Here is a 14,864-nt window from a genome sequence, read left to right as displayed (position 1 = left end):
ATAGAGGATTGTAGAGTAGCTGGGACAGGGAGGTGTTGGTAGTATACTTGGGAATGACTGACTGCCCCCTTATTCTACCATGCATACTTTAATTTCATGTTCTACTAATTGTTCATTTAGTTTTCTCAAGATGTTTTGAGACCTTTTGTCCTGAAATCATTTAAAGTTCACCTACTGTCGTTTATGTAAGATAATAACTTAGATATCAGATAAAATCTTAAATCCAAGACTTAAACCATATATTACCACTCCACTCATTCACCAAGAAAACCCTCGACAGTTGGGCCTGCATGGAGTGGTTATATTTCAGGGTTGTTCACAGGGGTTACAATATGACAGTCCCCACCCCTACCAGGCACCAAGATAACAGCGGGGACTTAACCAGCACCCAGTTCTTCAGCCTGAGCCATCACATGCTATTAAGTCTTCTAACTTGCCTCTGGGCCCAAAGCTAGGGCTTGGGCAGAGAAACAGGAACAAAGAAATGAGTTACATTGCCACCTGAGAAACCTCAGAGGGAGGACCCAGCCTTAGTTTCCCTCCTCCCAAGTGCAAAATGTGTAAACAGTAAACGGAAAATAAAAGTGCAGTTTTAAGTGAATCCTCTTCCCGCCCGCCCCAGTGTTCAGGGATAGACAGTGTAGAGACAAGCCTGGCTTTTCTATGCCTACTTGCTTGTTCAACATAAGGAATGGGGTGAAGCAAGAAGGGACCAGCTTCCTTAAAGCTCTAGGTAGTACTTGGAGTCACTCATTTCCACAGCTGCCAGTGTCCCTAGAACTTGGTAATTGGTGAGGGGCGTCGTTCACTCTCAAGCTTGACTTAAGGCTAAGAAAGCCCCATCTATCTGTTGATTATGTGGCGCATATATATTATTTATATAAATATTTCTCTATGTACAAGGAATAAGAGTGTCTTTCATGGAGGAAGGGAGGCTGGGGGCCGCAAGGCATCAATGCTGTTGGAGTTGTCCAGTTCGGTGCTGTCACAGTCTGAGTCCTCAGGATTGGGGCCCTGTGAAGAGTAGAAATGCAGTGAGGTGGGGGAGCTCAGCATCTGCCAGCATTACAGGTTCCTTCAGGGCAACTTCAGTGGGGTGATTTTATATCATCAGTGAAGGCAGGTTTTTTGTTTTAAATCTTACTGTTTATAGGTCATGTTCCAAGGCACTAGGCTAGACTCTAGGATACTTTGACTGCAGTGTGTAGCTGCCACCCAAGTTAAACATCTTGCACTTTATGCTTGGACCTGTTAAGTCTCCAATTCTACTTACATGGATATTTGTTTTCATGGTTATGACAGAAACTGGTGCCTCGAAGGCTAAAATACCTTTTTATATAGGATCTCAAATGACTGGGTTTATGATTCCAGTTCACTTTTCAGTGTCTGGTGGTTGCAGCTCAAACTTACCTGGTGTTGTATGGGCAAGGAGCTGGTTTCACGTTCAGGGACCACCTCTGAAGTAGGAAGGTCCAGTGGGATTTCTGAGCCCTGTGAGCACATGTCATCAGACCTCTCATCTGGCCGCTCATCAGTGTTGGTACTGCCAACTTCTGGTGTGCCACTTGGGGAAGGCTCACTAGCTGTACCTTCCTCCACATCTGAAGGGTTCTCTGAGCTGAAGGTAGATAGTGACTGACGCATGTTCGGGCCCTGAGGCCACCTAAATGTTGAGGCACGGTTACAGCTTGTATGTGGTCCTTTAAAGTTCCCAAAGTGAAAGATTCCACTGCAGCACCACTAACCTTTGACTTGGGGGTAGCTCTACTTCACTGTCGACCTCTCCTTCTTCCTCTTCAGAGGAGATGCCACGTTTCTACAGTAGAGGAGATGGGGATGGGTAGGTGTGTGTAAATTGTGAGAAGAATCGTTAAGTCATTAAGAACTGGCAAGGTAATTGAGTGGGTTGGGGGTATAGCTCCCCTAAGGAGATAAAGGAAAGTGGGTGTGGGGCAGAAGAACCTCCCCATACTTTACCTGACTTCGAGTCACAGCAGCCCTGTACAGCAGCGCAGCAGGGGTCAAGTGCTGGGACCCAGCCCGGTTTCCTCCCCGGCCTGCAGTCCCTTCCCTTCCAGTTCCCAGGAGCCCCACACCTTCTCCAGGCCCTACTGGTGGAGGTGGTTCCCCTTTAGCTCCCCCAGGTGAATCTGGGCTGGTGGAACCAGGAGCTGATCCCTCACTTGGAGGAGTATCTCCCTGGGGTGGAGGTGGTGAGCCAGGATCCCGAGCTCCCCCTGTAGCCCCTCGGCCTCGGGCTCCCAGCGCTGCTGATAGCAGGTCTGGGGATGATGAAGACATCTTTCGTAGTAGAATGTCGTGGTGGAGTCCACGGAGAGCAGGGGGGCAGGCATCCCAAGCTGAAGGGCCCACTCCTAGGCCCCCTGGGCTTCCTAGTCCTCCAGGCTCATGGGGTGGCAAAGCTGCACGAAGCCCAGGCAGGTCTCCACAGCTGCCCTTGGCACTGGACTTTCGGTGACGGGTCTTGCCACGACGACTCCTTCCAGGTGAAGGGGGGCCCTTAGGACACCCAGGAAGCCCCACCCCACTTAGGGCTGCATCTAGTTTAGGTAGCAAAGACTCTGTCTTGAGAATATCTGGCCTGGTAGGGGAGGGAAAATAAATGTTCAGATTAACAGTGGCAAGTCTCCCCCACTAATGAGATCTGTGGCCTTGCCAAGATCCCTCCTTGCCATATGCAAGCCTTTACTCATGTGAGTCCCCACCTTTTGCTATGGGGCGACAGTTTCTGTGGCACATTCCTTTTCTTGATGAGCTTCTCCATCGTATTTCCATGTAGGAGGCCTCGGGAAGGGTGTGACTTCAGTAGGCCAGGACACCTCCTTTCTAAAGCCTGCTCTCGCCTTTAAAAAAAAAAAAAAATCCAGGCTAAATTGGGTCTTGTAATTGGTTAGCTTCATGAAAACTAGGGATGTGTTGCTGTCTAAGGGTTACGTACCTGAGCAATTCCCTCTCTTTAAGTTCTAGTTGCAACATGAGGGCATTCAGTTCCATGTACAGGTTGTTGGCTCTCTCCAACTTCCGTTCATAGTGCTCCCTGATGTCCAGAGCATGTCTGAAAGGGTAGATGATTTTCCCACGGTGAGCTGGGTTCGCTTGCTGCCGAAATGGACCCTGTTCTCTGTGACTCCATGGTGAAGGGTTCCTGCTGTTTAGATAAGATTCACTTTCCTAAATAGGCACATACCTGAGCTCCTCCCTTCTCCGCATCACCAGTTCCTCTTCTAGGCGGTGCAGACAGGTCCCTTCTGACTTAATCTTTTCAAAGTGCAGTTTGACTTCTTCCCGCCACTCTGCCTAGGGATGGAGAGACACGGGGGAGGGGTGAGGACTATGTCCCTGTCAACTCACAGACCTGTGCTCTTGGAAGGTTGCCTGAGCCACTAAGTTATGAGCAAAAGGGAATGGATGTTTTTCTAAAGACTTAGCTATTCAGTCACATTTACTGGTCACATCAAAGGCTGCCGTGGCTGCAAGGGTCAAAGGTGTGTTTTTTTTTCCACCCAGAGCACACCTGGGACTTGAAGTAAGTCTCCTGGGGTGTAGAGAGCACATCAGCAGAGGCAATGTCCAGGTGCAGCAAGATCTGTCGGAATGATGGGCGGTTTCTTGGTTTGCTGTTCCTGAAATGGAGTTGTGAAATGAGGATTAGAAAAGAACCAGAGCATTCTTTCCTAGAGTCAATGTAGCTCTGGCCATACTGGAACTCATTTTGTAAACCACTCTGGCTTCTGCCTCAAGTGCTGGAATTAAAGGCACATGTCACCAGTTCCTGGCTCTAATATTCATATCCAAATAAAGGTTTTGATATCTGTTGTGGTATATACTTTTAATTCTTGTTTACATAGCAATTTTCAGGCCAGCCAGGGCCATACCTTTTCCCACAACTTTAAAATGATTCCATCAAAGGAAACTGGGCATGTCAGTAATAGGTTCAGTCTTCCTCACTTGGGCTAAGGTCAACTTAATAAGCTGGTCCTGCTTAGTGATGTCTTTCTGCTTTACAGCAACCTGTGATAATAGATACCGCTACCACCACTTATTGGATCAAATCAGAAGCATGTTCAAAGAGGACATGATGTAACTATTTGATTCTGGTGTGTTTTTTGCAGGCCAGTTGCAGCCTGTTCTCAGTTATAAGTTTCCTTTGAGAGATTAGAAAGCTTTGTCCTGAACTGGAGAGATGGCCCAGTGGTTAAGAGCACTGACTGTTCTTTCCGGGGTTTCTGAGTTCAAATCCCAATAACCACATGGTGACTCATAACCATCTGTGATGAGATCTGATGCCCTCTTCTGGTGTGTCTGAGGACAGCTACAGTGTATTCATATATGTAAAATAGATAATTAAAAGGCTTTGGCCTAGATGTCTGTAGAGTTCTAGGTGTTCCTTAACTTGTCAGTTCAGTCTCCCAGCTAGGCCACCCTTACCAGCATTGGCGAAGCAGAATTTTAAAGCCATCTGGGCAGCTGGAAGGTACAGGCAGGTGAAGACTGTTGCTTCCCACACCCCAGATGATGGCTGAGGAATCTACATCTTTGTAGGGAATCTCTCCAGTCAGTAGTTCCCATAGCACCACCCCAAAGGACCTGAGGACAAGAAAACATTCCATCATTTGGAAGGGTTCTTTGCAGACCCATCTGACCTCTGTACCAGTCTCATTCTGGCACTTACCAGATGTCGACCTTCTCAGACACAGGCTCATTTCTGATCACTTCAGGAGCCATCCAGGCTACTGTCCCTGCAAAGGACATCTTGGTGCTCTTGTCACTCAGCTCCTTGGAAGTGCCAAAATCTGAGATCTTTACCACGTCGTCGTATGTGATTAGCATGCTGGGTAAAGAGTGTAGTCAGCAAGGATCCACATCCCTCCAAAGCCCCACTTAACTGCTGTTATTTTCTTTATGATAATATTTGGCACACTTAAAGCTGAGAGGCTCACCACAGTCCTTCAGAGGACTGCCACTTGGAAGAAGGGATGAACTTAGGGAAGAATCTAAAATGTAAGGAGGCCAGTCTGCTGTGGGTAGGTTACCGACATACACATCAGCTTCATCCTTACTCACTTGGGTGACTTCAGGTCTCTGTGGATGATCTTGTGCAGATGGAGGTAATTCATGCCACCAGCAATGCCCATGGACCAATCAACCAGCAAGGAGGGGGTGACAGGGCGGCCGGCCCTGAGCACTTCATATAGCTGTCCTTGGGCACAGAACTCCATAAGAATGCAGTAGCAGGGGGCCTGTGTGCAAACACCCCTGAGGGCCAGATGGGTAAAGCTTAATATCTGCCTGTGTACCTGGGACTTAAATTCCCACCCATGCTATTTCTGGGTCTCTTGTGAGGAAGGGACATATATAGTCCCAGGTGAGGGGAGTCCTATATGTCATGGTATCCCAGCCCCTGCCCTGGACCTCACTTGAAAGTGATGATGTTGGGGTGTTTCAGCTTTCGAAGATGCTTGATGTCCGTCTCCTTGAGATCTCGAACCTTCTTCACAGCTACCTCTTCCCCATGGAAGCGTCCCAGGAAAACGGCACCCTGAGCCCCTGAGCCTACCCACTGCAGGTCCAGGATTTCCTCAAAGGGGACTTCCCAAAGGTCTGTAGGTAGGAGGCACAGTGCCACAGGCTCAGAAAGATCTGCACTGAGGGCCCTGTGAGACACTCAAGGGTTGGGTGAATATATCAATGATGAGAGAACAAAGTAGACTGAAAAGATTAGTGAAGGAAATACTTGGGTGGTCTTGGGAGAGGCTGGGTGGATATAAGGGTATAGCTCACTTGGCTAAGATGTGTAAAACCTAAGTTCCTGGGTTCAATTTCCTAGCACAGTGTAAGTACTGAAGAGCTAAGGATTCAGCTGTGCAATAAAACACGTATCTAGCTTGTAGTGTTTAAATCCCAGCACCAGAAACAAATGTAAAGGAAAATAAAGCTGATTAGGTGATTGGCAAGTCTGGTAGGACTGTTCAAGGAAATAGAGGGTGTTCCTACAGGGATCTGGCCTACCTTCCTGCTGTTGCTTGTGCTCTGTGGAGTAGGCTTTGCCAATCATTGTCCAGACAGGTCGCAGGCAGCCAAAAAGACCTTCAAGGAAGCCACTGCCACTTTGGCACTGCAGACGTACCTCATCAGCTCGAACTCTAGATGCTCGGCTCTCAGGTGACCCAGTAGCTCCCCCTGGCCCACCTGCATCCTGCTCATGTAGCTGCAGGACACTATTGGCGAATGGCTCTGGGGGAGGCTCTCCACCTGGGGAGGGGCTTGGCCCTCCCCCACCCTGCCCACTGAGAGGCACAACATCTCGAAGTACACACTGGGTAGGTGTCAGGTCCTTCTCCGGGGTGCAGTCTGAAGTGTCTGGGTCCAGCTTTCGCATGGAAGCCTCACTTAGAGTAGACACAAAGCCCCCAAAGGAAGGGGAGGGTGTCCGGGTCTCATGGAGGCAGGCCATGGCCTCTGGAGCCAGGTGTGCTGAGCAGAGGGCCCTGTGAAGAATTAAGGAGGGAAGGGCCATCAGCCACAGCTACTGCAAGAGCTCACAGTACCTCCCTGGAGTTGGCCTGAGTGCCACTTTCTGTATCCCATGGGAAACCTGATACAGATGAGCTTCCTCTTGGCATCTCTTAGTGATCAACAATACTCTTGTATACAAGTAATATACTTGAGTATATTCAGGCAAAGGGAAGCAAAAACCCACTCAGGTACTGATTAAAGAAAGGCTCAGTGGGTAAAAGTATTTGCTATGCAAGCCTGGCGAATTCCTCAGTGGAAGGAAAACCAACCCCCAAGTGTCCTGGCCTTACACACACTACAGCACTTTCATTCACACTCCTAGCTTTTCTCTTTTTTTTTTTAAAGTATCCAAGTACAAAGGCTAGAGTAGTGGAATATGAAGCATTCAGCATGTGCAAGACATTGGACTAACCAACCCTCTGCTGCAAAAGAAAAGGTGATGGTAGTGTAATCATCGTTTCATCATACAACATTTAACTTATGTACTTGAATCCCTAGGTCTCATGCCCGCATGGAAAATCAAAAACAAAAGCAAGGCTGGAGAGGTGGCTCAGCATTGAGTACTTGGTGGTCTTGCAGAGGACCTGGCTTTGGGGGGGGTCTTAGAACCTACTCCATGACTAACAGCCATCTGACATTCCAGTTCTAGGAGATCCAACACTCTCTTGTAGCTTCCCTAGTCACTGTACATGCATGATGCATTCACATACATGCAGGCAAAACAATACACATATAAAAATATCTTTTAGTAATAATAAAAACAGGCCTGGTGTGGTGTCACGCACACACTTGGGAGGCAGAGTTCAAAGCCAGCATTGTCTATACAGTAAGACCTTGTCTCAAAAAAAAAAAAAAAAAAAAAAAAAAACCCAAAAAATAACAAAAAAAACCCAGCTGAAATAATTTCCTTTTGCTGTGCATTAATCCTGGTAGCACCCACTCATCAGCTGAGGTTGACTGTAAAAGACACAGATGTTATATGAATCAGACCCCCCCCCCCCACACACACAAAATATACAGATTTATACACAGGGTCTATGTAGGTCTGGTTATCATGAAACTCTATGCAGGATAGCCCAGCTTTGAACTTACGGAGATCTGCCGGCCTGTTTCCTCTGTGCTAAGATTAAAGGTGTTGTGCACCACTAAGTCTAGCCTAGGAGTCAGATACTTTACCTTGGATCTAAATCTCGGGCACATGGTGGCAATACACCTAGACCTCCATCATGATGAATAATACATGGTACGCGCAGGCTTTCCACTCAGGCATCAAGATAATTATGTTCCTGGGCTTCCCTAGTCAGCAGTCACTGAGGCCTTCCCAGGTACACCTAGTATCTGGGTCCTCTCTCTCCTCTGTGCTTACAGGTACCCACTTAGGCCTCTCTGGTGGGATATGATCTTGTGCCTAGAGCCAAAACCACAGAGCTGCACCATCCCTTAGCACGATTGGAAAAAGAAAAGGGGTTGAGGGCAGAATTATCCAGTGGGGTTGTGTGAAGCTCTAGCCTTCAGCAGCATTCTCCTGAGCCCATCTCAGGAGATCAGCTGCTTTCTGAAGGCCAAAAGAGGGTTCCTCTCTTTTCTCTTTCCCTATCATCCTATCCCCAGTTCCCCAAACCAAGGTTTAGCTTCCCAGGCAATAGAAATATGTCCCAGTTCATAGCCATGTGCTATTTAAATAGCACTAATTAAATATCACAAGTCCAGGAACTGGAATGTAACTCAGTTGGTAGAGTGCTTACACCAAATGAACCTGCTGCGGTGCATGGTGTGTGCCTGTAATCCCAGCTTTGAGGAGGTGGGGGCAATAATCAGTTCAAGGTCATTTTCCTCTACGTAGCAAATCTAAGGCTGGCCGAATACAGGAGACCCTGTGTGAAATAGATATGGATTGAGGATGTGGCTCAGGTAAAGCGCTTGCCAAGAATGCAGAAGGCCCTGGACTGCATAAATCCGAGCATGGCACACAGGCTTGTTAGCCCAGCACCTGCGAGGTGAGGGCAGGAGAATCAGACATTCAAGGTCATTGGCTAAGTAGTGAATCCAAGGCCAGTCTAAGCTATATAAGACACTATTTCCAAAAATAATAAAAATATGTACATCACACACATCCCAGCACTTGAGAGGCAGAGGTATGAAGATCCTCGATTTGAAGCCAGCATGGGCTATAAAAAACTGTACCTTGCATAGAAAAAGAGCAAACAAAAAAAGCAGTACAAATAGGCACAGGCCATGGATCTAGTTCATAGCTGGTACAAGTACAACAGAGAAACTCTTAAGTTTTACATTTGATTCAGGTATAGTCAAGTGTCAATTTCTCCAGTCATACAAAGAGCTGAACTGGGCAGCACTAGTTCAAGCACAACAGGCTCTCCCTGGACACCAAGAGGCCCACTATTCTTCCAGCTGCATGTTCAGTTGGGTATCACAGGATGAGATATAAGGTTCCCTGACAACAGAGGGGCATGCTCAGAAACCAAAAGTCTCAGCTTGCCTAACCATCCTCTGCAGTCCTTTCTCATGAAGACCCGCACTGTGTGTGGGACCAGTTTGGGATCTTCGTAGTTAACAAGCACCTCTGTTTATTCTGTGAATCGCACATTTGAAAATCCTACCTACTGGGCTGGGTTCAATGTCTAACAGAGCTCCAGTTGCTCTTGCAGAGGCTCTGGGAGATCCTACATACAATACATACAATAAAATGTATGTACTGGTACACATACATGCATACAGGCAAATTATTTATACATAAAGTACAATAAAAAATAAATTACACTGTCATTCTATTTTCTCTAGTCCTGATACTGCTACATTAGCTGTCACCACCTGGCCTAGGACAAATGCCTCTTAAGATCTTTCTTAATTTTTCATCCAGCTTCTGAAAGATCCAAAATATAAACTCATCAGCCCCATTTGCTTTAGATACCTTAGTGGCTTATGTTGATATATCTAGGCCACCCTGGACATGAATCTGTATCAGGGTTCTGAATTATGGTGTCCAGAGACAATGTAAACTTTTCAAGAAATTATTATGTATGTTAGCATTTAGTATAAATGTATTACTGCAATTAAACCTTGATACAATAAGGTAGGAAGGTAGGAGGGGTTGTAGCTCAGTTGGTAGGGTACTTGCATGACATGGAAGATGCCTTGAGTTCAACCTCTCACAGCACACACACTGAACATAAGGGCGCATAAGGGCACATAAGGGCACATACCAGCAGTCCCAGCACTCAGGAATGGAGACGAGAGGATCAGAGGTTCAAGGTCATCTCTGGCTTCATAGTGAGTTTCAGGCCAGCCTAGGCTACAGAGTGAAACTTTGTCTTAAAAACAAACAAACAAACAAACAAACCCATAAACTAGGGATATGGTAATTATCAACACAAGAACTGTGCAACACTGGCTGTGTGAACATACAGTCCTGAGGTATGGAGGACTCACACCGCAACCACTTCTTCCCTCTCTCTGGTCTTCTATTATTGAGACTATACAGGCAGCTAATGGTTGTTTGGGAGAGGGAAAGACATTTTCTTTGATGGTATAGCCACTGGTGCTCATGATATTGTAAATTAACCCTCATTCAGGATCCTATTAGAAAACCTAGTTAAACTCTGTGGGTCACAAAAAAAAAAACCGATCACAACGAAAGGGGGCAGGTGGGGTGTGGAGACTATGATGATCAAGTACATCATATACACGTATTAAGATGTCATAATGAAACCTATTATTATGTGTAATTAATATATGCCAAGGGGCTGAAGAGATGGCTGAGGGTCAAGAGTGCTTACTGTTCATGCAGAGGACTGGGGTTCCATTCCCAGCATTTACATGGCGCTCACAACCCCTATAACTCCAGTTCCAAGGGATCCAAGGCCCTGCAAGTGTGAGGTACCATTAGCTCAACACACACACACACAGACATTAAAAAACTAAAAATTATACAAATATCATTGGTATTAGTAGGCCCACTGGCGGCACAGCCAACAAGGTTACCCTTATTGTCTTCCAAGTCTCACTTCAACCTGGAAGTCTAGTTAATTCCCTTCTGAGTGGGCAAAGCCTGAGCTTGCCCTCAGCTTCCAACCAGAGTTGGAGCACTGCTCTCTCTACCCACCCAGGGCCGCACATGCTCCGTGTGTCGCTCAGTTCCCTGCACCCTCAACAGTCTAGCAAAGAAGGCATTATTTGGGTCTCCTACAGTCTAGAGAAAACCAAGGCCCAGAAATCAGGAACCACAGCCTCTGAATTGCCGACATAGCCCACAAAATGTGCGGCTTGGAGAGCCAAGGTGCTTATTGTAAGGTAAATTACAAGCACAGACCAGCCTGCAAACGCACCCGAGAATTTCTTGCAAACGACCCCAAGGCTTCCGCCTCCCTCACCAAGGCCCCAAGGCTGGGGCTCTCGCATGCTCTCGGCCCACCTGCTGGACCCCCCGGCCACCGGGACCGCACCGCGGCAAGCGGAGTGGAAGGGGTTACGGCCACGGCGCCCCATCCCCGGTCGACCTCCTTCCCGACCGTCACGTGGTGCGGGGCTGGGGGCGCGGCTGTGGGAGGGGTCCAAGAGGGGAGAAGAGAGCACAGCCGGCTGGGGGAAGGGCTGGGCGCTGCGGCGTAACCATGACTACTGGGCCCGTGAAGTCACCGGGACAAGATTAGCCCAGGGTCACGTGAACGTGAAGCAGGGGCGGGGCCGCGTAGAAGCCCGCCCCTGACCTGGGCCGACTGGCAGGTGCCGGCCCTAAGTCATCCCCACCTGCGCGCTCTGAAGCCCACCTTCTGACCTCCGCATGCAGTTACTTGGGCTAGGCACCTATCTGGTGGAGAAAAAGTGGCTGGGATTGGAGGGGAGGACTCGTGGTGTTGCTCTAGGGTACAGTATCGCACAGAAGTTAAGATATGGAGATGGGGCCACAAGAAAGGAACGGTCAAAGGAACTAGGTGAGAGACTGGCCAACAGCTTCAAACCTGGAGGCTGGCCTGAAAAGCAGGCTTTGAAAAGCAGAGAACCCTGGGAAGATGGAGATGAAAACACAGACCGCCTCTCCCTTCCCTAGTCTTGTTTCCTATCTAGAAGCTGAGTTTTGGGTATCAAACCACCAGGCCTTTTAGAACGGTTTGTGATTCCCCCCCCCCCACCTCCAGTCCCCCATCATCTGGGCTTAGTTTAGTCATAGAGAGGATGACATCCTCAGAATCCTCAGCTCCGCCTGCCTCAGATCGCATAGGCATCCCCAGAGGACCCTGTGGTATCCAGGGCCAGCAGCTGGGGAGAGTAGAGAAGTCATTCCACCTGCTCGCCTTTTAGGGCAGTGGCAATAGCTAAAGCTGGGAGAGGAGACCCAGGTAGGGTGATCAGCCATGCTCGAGGTACCCTACCACCCCTCATGCTGATGACAGATCTTCCAGATTGGCCTCAAAGAAGATTGGAGGGTTGAGGGTCCCCAGGGAGCCATGGCAAACTGGAGATTCCTTTTCCCCAGCAAATGTCCTCCTTTCTGCTTCCTTTATTCCTGACCCACCAGCTGTGTCTCATTGACCCCAGCTGGGTCTTGGCGCCTGGGCTTTGGGGGTGGCATACTAGAAGCCCCAGGCCCAGACATTCGGTCACCCTGGGGGAGGGAACCTATCTCCCTGGCCATCAATTATGCAGTGCCTGGGGGGCATAGAGGAGGGAATTGTCGGTCACTCTGAACCACAAGGACTACATGTGGGCTGCATCTGCGTCAGTCTGCACAGGGAACAGAGTAGTCCCTGCCTTTACCAAGGGAGAGGCCCTAAAGACAGCCAGTCCTGCTTTACAGATGGGTCATTCAGGGTCCCACAAGAAGGCTAGAGTTAAGACCTGTAACCTAACTCTAAGTCACCCTCTCCTCTTATTCCTCCTAGCTTTCCTGCCAGAGGCTGCAAGGCTTTAGCAGGTGAAACCATATGAATTCTCTCTTGCTCCCTCTTGCTCTAACAGCAGAATCCAATGGCTTGTGTGGTGGCCTGTCCTGGAGGCTTTGCTCAGAGGTGTGCCCATCTGTCCATGCCTTGGGATCTTACACTGAACTATCCTTTCCTGCTTGGACATCATTTTCCTGCAGGCTGGGAAGTTCCACCTTCTTCTAATTAGCCTGAGGAGAAGCTGCAGAGGAGGAAGTGGCCATGGCTTGGGATTTCTGGTTCTCTACCTTTGAGAGACCTGGAAGGTCTTTGAGACCCTTGAAGGATAGATGTTTCTGAAGGATGCAGCTTGCCTTCTGCCAGCCTGCAGATGTACTTTCCTTTCTGACAGGATCCATTGTGCTTACTCCAGAGTTCTTCCCACATGAAAAGAACACCCACTCTCTTAAGCCTTCTCTTTGAATAGGGAGTTACCCTTGGAGAACTGGGTTCCCTGTGACCACACTTCTGCCAGTAAGGGGGACAGTTGGGGGTGGGCTGTTCAGGAACAAGAGCTGATGCAGCAGCCCTGCCTTAAGTCCCTGTGAGACTCCTACCTCGCCTTAAGGGCAGAGGAGGGGTAGGAAAAGGAGAGAGGATACAGGGAGCCATGTCTGCTACTTTCCTAGCTCTGTTCTGTCTTCCCGACTTACTAGACACCAGGTCTTGTGGATTCGAGGGAGGCCAGCTCACCTGTTTGATCAGAAAAAAAGGGGGACTTGGTCTCTGACCTTTAGCTACTCTGGGACCAATAACAATTTCAGGTTTCAGTGGTCACATGACAACAAACATGGAGATTCTGTATTTGCTGTCTTGCCTCAGCAAACTTCAGGGAAGGCCTGGAGCCCTGCAGTTCATTCTTACCCCCTAGCTGGTTCTCTCTGGCTAACGAGGAGATAGTGTCAGCCCTTCTGATGGCATGGCTGAGCTCAGCTCTCATCCTCACTCAGATCATAAAAGCAGACAGCAGGACTAGTATACCATGAGTCACAGAGTCTCTCTGACAGTAAGTCAAGCCTGGAAGAAGCTGAATATCCAGAACCAGAACTGAATTTGCATTTAAAACTATCTGAAAGGAACCATGTAAGCAAAGTTGTACCTGTGTAAACTGAGAGGCTAAGGCAGGTGGGTCTTGGGTATAAGGCCAACCTAAGCTACACAGTGAGACCCTGTCTTAAAAAAAAACACATAACAGGGGGACTGGAGAGATGGCTTAGCGGTTAAGAGCACGGACTGCTCTTCTAGAGGTCCTGAGTTCAAATCCCAGAAACCACATGGTGGCTCACAAGCCCCCTTCTGGTGTGTCTGAAGACAGTGTACTCGCATAAATAAATCAACAAGGAAGGGGGCTAGAGAGATGGCTCAGTGGTTAAAAGCACTGACTACTTTTCCAAAAGTAACTGGGTTCAATTCCAGCACCCATATGGCATCCTAACACAGGCATGCATTGAAGCAGAACACCAATGTCCATAAATTTAAAATACTAAAATGTAACAGGTGAAATTATATTTCAACTCTTTAAATAAGACAACCCAGACTTGAACTCCTCTGTCTCTTCTCCCAAGTGCTGGGGTTACAGCCATGCACCACACACTGGTCACCAACTCTCTTCTTTTGGCTTGTCTATATTATTTCAGTAATGATTGCGTTTCCTTTAGTATAAAACATGATGGATTTTTACATGTTATTTTTTCTTAATTTAAAAAAAATAAAGTTTGAGTAATAGCCATTCACTCATGCCCCTGGTCTAGGCATCGGGGAGCCACAGGACCAGCAGAGACCAGGGATGCTTCTGACTGGCTGGGTGGCCTGTAGTAGATTAGGTCTGTTCTGCATCTAATGCAGACACTGGGGCCTGTGTCAGTCACACATGAAGTTGTGGAACAGGCCTGGCTGCAAGTCCCAGCTCTAGCCACATGCTGACATTTCTGTGTGTGTGCATCTGTGTGAGAGAGGGGGGAGGGAGACTCTCACTATGCAGCCCTGGCTAGGTTGGAACTCGATGTGTAGACCAGGCTAGTCTTAAACGTAGAGATCTGCCAGCCTCTGCATCCAGGGGGACACAGATTAAAGGCATGTGCTTTTGTGCCATGCCAGGCCCCAAAGTTCTGCTCCTCCTTGCATTATTGACTTTTTAGTCCACTGACTGCTGAAACAGGCCACCAAGACTGTCTAATGGGTCCTGAATAACTAACTTGTTTCAGTTTCCTCATGCCTAAGGCGATGACAGTGTAACTTGATGATGTTATAGGCATCACTGAAGTAACCAAAAGAAGTTCTTGGAACCTGGCACACAGAATGCATTCTCTAGACAGCAGGCATGCTATTTTTCACACAAAATATAAAGAAAAAAATTTTCTTCCTTTTTATGTCACCCAGACCTTGAACTTG

General features: G+C 48.1%; 1 protein-coding gene across 2 annotated transcripts; it reads right to left on the bottom strand.

Moving 5' to 3' along the window:
• Positions 1 to 398: 398 nt before the first annotated feature.
• MAP3K12 (mitogen-activated protein kinase kinase kinase 12) lies at positions 399 to 10,400 on the bottom strand. Of its 2 annotated transcripts, XM_080939331.1 has the most exons (15): positions 10,332 to 10,400; positions 9,759 to 9,847; positions 6,031 to 6,509; positions 5,439 to 5,622; positions 5,086 to 5,277; positions 4,694 to 4,852; positions 4,450 to 4,608; positions 3,536 to 3,644; positions 3,209 to 3,318; positions 2,960 to 3,076; positions 2,727 to 2,864; positions 1,978 to 2,602; positions 1,746 to 1,816; positions 1,411 to 1,663; positions 399 to 1,014 (listed from the first exon to the last, which is right to left on the bottom strand). In XM_080939331.1, exons 3-15 carry the CDS (start codon positions 6,473 to 6,475, stop codon positions 919 to 921), a joined length of 2,658 nt encoding a protein of 885 aa, XP_080795457.1. In that variant the 5' UTR covers positions 6,476 to 6,509; positions 9,759 to 9,847; positions 10,332 to 10,400; the 3' UTR covers positions 399 to 918. The 2 variants fall into 2 exon arrangements, with proteins under 2 accessions (XP_080795457.1, XP_080795456.1); XM_080939330.1 differs by lacking the exon at positions 10,332 to 10,400 and having other exon boundaries at positions 9,759 to 9,861.
• Positions 10,401 to 14,864: the final 4,464 nt, after the last annotated feature.

This window comes from Micromys minutus (assembly GCF_963924665.1).
Source record: "Micromys minutus genome assembly, chromosome: 27".
Lineage (NCBI taxonomy): Eukaryota > Metazoa > Chordata > Mammalia > Rodentia > Muridae > Micromys > Micromys minutus.
Note: the sequence above shows the minus strand (reverse complement) of the source record. Positions and strands in the feature narration are given on the sequence as shown.